This window comes from Trachymyrmex cornetzi, unplaced genomic scaffold, assembly GCF_001594075.2.
Source record: "Trachymyrmex cornetzi isolate Tcor2-1 unplaced genomic scaffold, Tcor1.1 scaffold359, whole genome shotgun sequence".
In the NCBI taxonomy this organism is placed as follows: domain Eukaryota; kingdom Metazoa; phylum Arthropoda; class Insecta; order Hymenoptera; family Formicidae; genus Trachymyrmex; species Trachymyrmex cornetzi.
In genome coordinates this window covers 265,354-269,221 of record NW_017298310.1, presented here as the reverse complement: position 1 = coordinate 269,221, position 3,868 = coordinate 265,354, and the positions used below count along the sequence as shown (strand labels likewise).

Below are 3,868 nucleotides of genomic sequence, written 5' to 3'. Positions count from 1 at the left end.
ACATATTCTTATGCATTACGTGTTATGCGTTATGCAAGAGTCTGTGCTCCCCGCTTTAGTCTAAAATTGTGTATTGCAGAAGCAGAAAATCACTTACGTGTTCCTCTACTACTATCGATGTGACGAATTTCCTAACCTAACCAAAAGTGTATACACTAAGGCTGTGTTCCAAAATTGTGTCAGCGCTGGCAGTACTGCCAACACCGTTCCAAAAATCATCGTAGCACGCTGTGGCAATGCTGCGAGAGGGTAAAGACGTCATTAATGTTGTCGTCATTTCCTACTGCGGCTGCTGCGGTTGCGAGGTGAGGCAGCTACAGCACAAGATGGCGGAAAAGATGGAGGAGTTAATTTTAATCGATGCTGAGAGTAACACTGAGTATAAACTCAGTGTTTCTGTAGAAGATGCTAAGAAAGCAAGAAGTAGTGAGTAGATTTATAATTTGTTTGTAGTCTGCTTTTTGTAGTCACACTTATTTATTCTTATTTCGAATTCAAATACAAAAATTGACATAACCTATGTACAAGAGGAAATCAAAAAGTAAATTTATTTTATTCACATACAATAGGCGTTAACAAAATATGTACATTATTTCTCAATACAATCATTTAGCTTTGCATAAAATTTTGTTTAACAATCTACAAATCTGATTCCATCTATGAACAAACTGGTTTTTGACTATCCTCGAAACATCAATGGTATATACCGTTTCCTTAACTTCCTTAACTTCCTCATTACTATTACTATTATTCTGTATGCTTCTCTCCATATTTCTAGGTTACTTGTTTTTTTTCGCGGACGTCGCTATATGCTGACAGCACTGAAAATATCGTTCCAAAATGAAAGCTGCGTTTGCATGCTTATGAAATTGGAACACTATTGGTAGCATGCACTTATGACGACATGCTCGCAGCGCTGACAAACAATTTTGGAACACAGCCTAAGGCTAAGTTTCCACTGAGCGCGTCACGCGTCGCGTCATGAAAGAGAGAAAGAGATAAGATTATATAAATACACAACTTCTCTTTTTCTCTTCTTCGACGACGCGACGCGTGACGCGCTCAGTGGAAACGTACCATAAGGGTACGTATCCACCGAGCGCGTCACGCGTCACGCGTCGCGTCGTCCACCGCGTCACGACGCGACGCAAAAGAGAGAAAGGCTGGTATTCATAGTCGATTCTTATTTCAAGACCGTCTTAAGTAATGTCTTAAGACGCTAATGCAGCCCTCTGATTGGTTCGTGACTTCTTAAGACCGTACTTAAGACGGTCTTGAATATAAGATCTGACTATGAATATCGGCCAAAGAGTGAAGTTTATACCCCTTTCTTTCTCTCTTTCGCGCCGCGTCGTGACGCGGTGGACTACGCGACGCGTGAGGCGCTCAGTGGATACGTACCCTAATGGCCGCGTTCAGCAGACTCAACTGTTGTGGAGCGGATCCGTGAGCGCTCGCTGCTATTGGATGATCTAGAAGAATACACCAATAGCAGCGAGCGCTCACGGATCCGCTCCACAACAGTTGAGTCTGCTGAACGCGACCATTGTCGTGTCTCCAGATCGCAGCACTCGCTGATCGTATATGTATCACTACTAGCGCTCCTTGCGTAGTGCGTAATAATTGTGTAAAGAATGTCAGAAGGACACGGAACTAGCACTCCTTGCCTAAAGAATGTCAGACGGACACCAAACCCTAGTAGCATAAATTATTGGCGCAATATTGGGAAACGAATGTACAGCCAATATTAAAACATTGGATAACCAATATTGGTCCAATATTGTAAAGTAGACGCCTAGTCATATTTAGCCAATATTGGGGATTCAATTCTTACCCAATGTTTTACATTGGCTATACATGGTTTTTAAATTCGCCAATATTCCTCAAATAATGTATAATCAATATTAGAAATAATTGAGTGAAAAATTCACTTACTTACGGGATTCGAACCTGGGACCTTTGGACTACGGGCCGTATTCATAATCCCTCCTCGACTTTAGGATTCCCAATGACTTTAGGCTGCCTCAGCTAAGTGCGCCTTGAGCTGAACTTAAGGATTGATATAATATGTGTAATTTCATAGTGTTGACTTGAGTAATACTTACTGAAGTATCGAAGAATTTGATTTTTCTTGTGCTGCTAATGGCAACACTGACGAATAGGTTAAGATTTTACGCACTATTATCAAACGTATGTCAAATTTCAGCAACTTGCTTTCTTGTATTATCATATATTTGCAAAATTCTTGCGTTTTTCGCTGACAAAAGATTTTGATATTAACGCTTTTGCTTAATTTTCGTGTTTTTCGTGGACAAGATAAAACATGATGGATAGGCAGATATTTTCAGAAACAGAAAAACTGTTTATTGTTCATCAAGTAGCTGAAAATAAAGAAATTTTGGAAAATAAGAAAACAGATGGTACTACAATACAAGCAAAAAATGCTGTATGGGAAAATATTCGTAAATCTTTTTGTAGTCAAGGCTTCACGCCCAAAAGTACAAAGCAACTAAAGAAATGTTGGGATAACATAAAACAAAAGTAAGTTTATACCTTATTAATGTCATATAGAATATAATACGTATCTATTTATTAAATGTTACAGAAGTAGGCAACAAAACACGATACTACGACAAAATCAATTGTTAACCGGTGGAGGTCCTCTTACGCCCGAAGAGACGAATGTTGTTACAGACGTAGCGCAAGCTACTATTCCAAACATAGACGTAGAGTTAGAAAACAAATGGGATAGTACTGCAGTATATGAAAAAAAAGTTAGTACAATTGACTGTTTCATTTAAAGTATATGTAAAAGTAAGCCTGGATCCTCATACAGGCAACAGTGCTTTGACACCAAATGCTAATTAATGAAAAATGGGTAATGGAGATAAGAATCCAGACTAAATTTTGTTAATAGCTACAGCAACATTAGATGGAAATGGATCATCCAACTCTTTGCATGAAGAAGATTCAGACATTGATGTGTATGAGACTGCTAGTACTTCCAAAGCTTCCTGCAGTACAAGACTATTAGAAAGAGGAAATACTGAAGCCATTAATAAGGCATCACCTAAGAATAATAAAAGGGTGTTGAAATCACGCAATGACAATGTATTGCACGTTACGTCTAAAAAAATATGCAACTGCAATGATATGTTATTAGAACTGCAGGTTGAAAAAGTTAAACACAACATAGAACAACAAAAGGAACTTCATGAACAAAGAATGAAAGTAGCAACGGCCGAAACAAAATTGGCTGTTTTGCGAGTTCTGGCAAAGCAGGAAATAAACGATAAAAGTACAAAATAAAATTTTTTCCAAACAACACGCATAAGATGTCTTTAAGATATCTTTTTGATGTCCTTTAAGACATGCGTGTTATCTGGGTTATTATTCTTACTATGTTTAATATTTCAAGCAACAGATTTTATCATTAGGATAAATGTTCGTGAAAGCAATTTTGAGTTTATGAATGCAATTGCAATTTTTTGTTTTGTTTTTACTATGTAAGACAAATATCACTTTTATTTTTGTCTGAGTGATGCTAAAAATATATTTCGTGTTCAGGTTGTAGTTGTAATATAGCTGCTGGCCATTAGAACCCTTACAGAAAGGTATTACTGGCTGTAACAAGTTAATTAGTGATAAGTCACTGAACAATAATATTTTATCACTGATCAATTTATTACAGTTAATTATGATATATGTGCGATCGTTACCAAAGATATTGCAATGATTTAATAACTAAGGATTAAAAAATAATTATGTTGTGATAACTGTTATTGTAAGTAGTAATCTCAGAAAATTGTATAGTGTCACTATGTTTTTTAAATATGATATTTGATATATCTGTTGTATGTTCCTCTTT

The 3,868-nt window shown here is 36.9% G+C and overlaps 1 protein-coding gene across 1 annotated transcript; it reads left to right on the top strand.

Moving 5' to 3' along the window:
* Positions 1 to 326: 326 nt before the first annotated feature.
* Positions 327 to 3,309, top strand: LOC108763439 (myb/SANT-like DNA-binding domain-containing protein 3). The gene is made up of 4 exons (XM_018511080.1): positions 327 to 426; positions 2,349 to 2,541; positions 2,606 to 2,778; positions 2,918 to 3,309. The coding sequence occupies exons 1-4, from the start codon at positions 327 to 329 to the stop codon at positions 3,307 to 3,309; spliced, it is 858 nt and encodes a 285-aa protein (XP_018366582.1).
* The last annotated feature ends 559 nt before the right edge of the window (positions 3,310 to 3,868 follow it).

Excerpts from the sequence above, each read along its gene's own strand:
- LOC108763439 (XM_018511080.1), top strand. The coding sequence starts at position 327 with ATGGCGGAAAAGATGGAGGAGTTAATTTTAATCGATGCTGAGAGTAAC. Across the intron at positions 2,542-2,605 it reads TGGGATAACATAAAACAAAA|AAGTAGGCAACAAAACACGA; the intron begins GTAAGTTTATAC and ends TAAATGTTACAG. Across the intron at positions 2,779-2,917 it reads AGTATATGAAAAAAAAGTTA|CTACAGCAACATTAGATGGA; the intron begins GTACAATTGACT and ends TTTTGTTAATAG.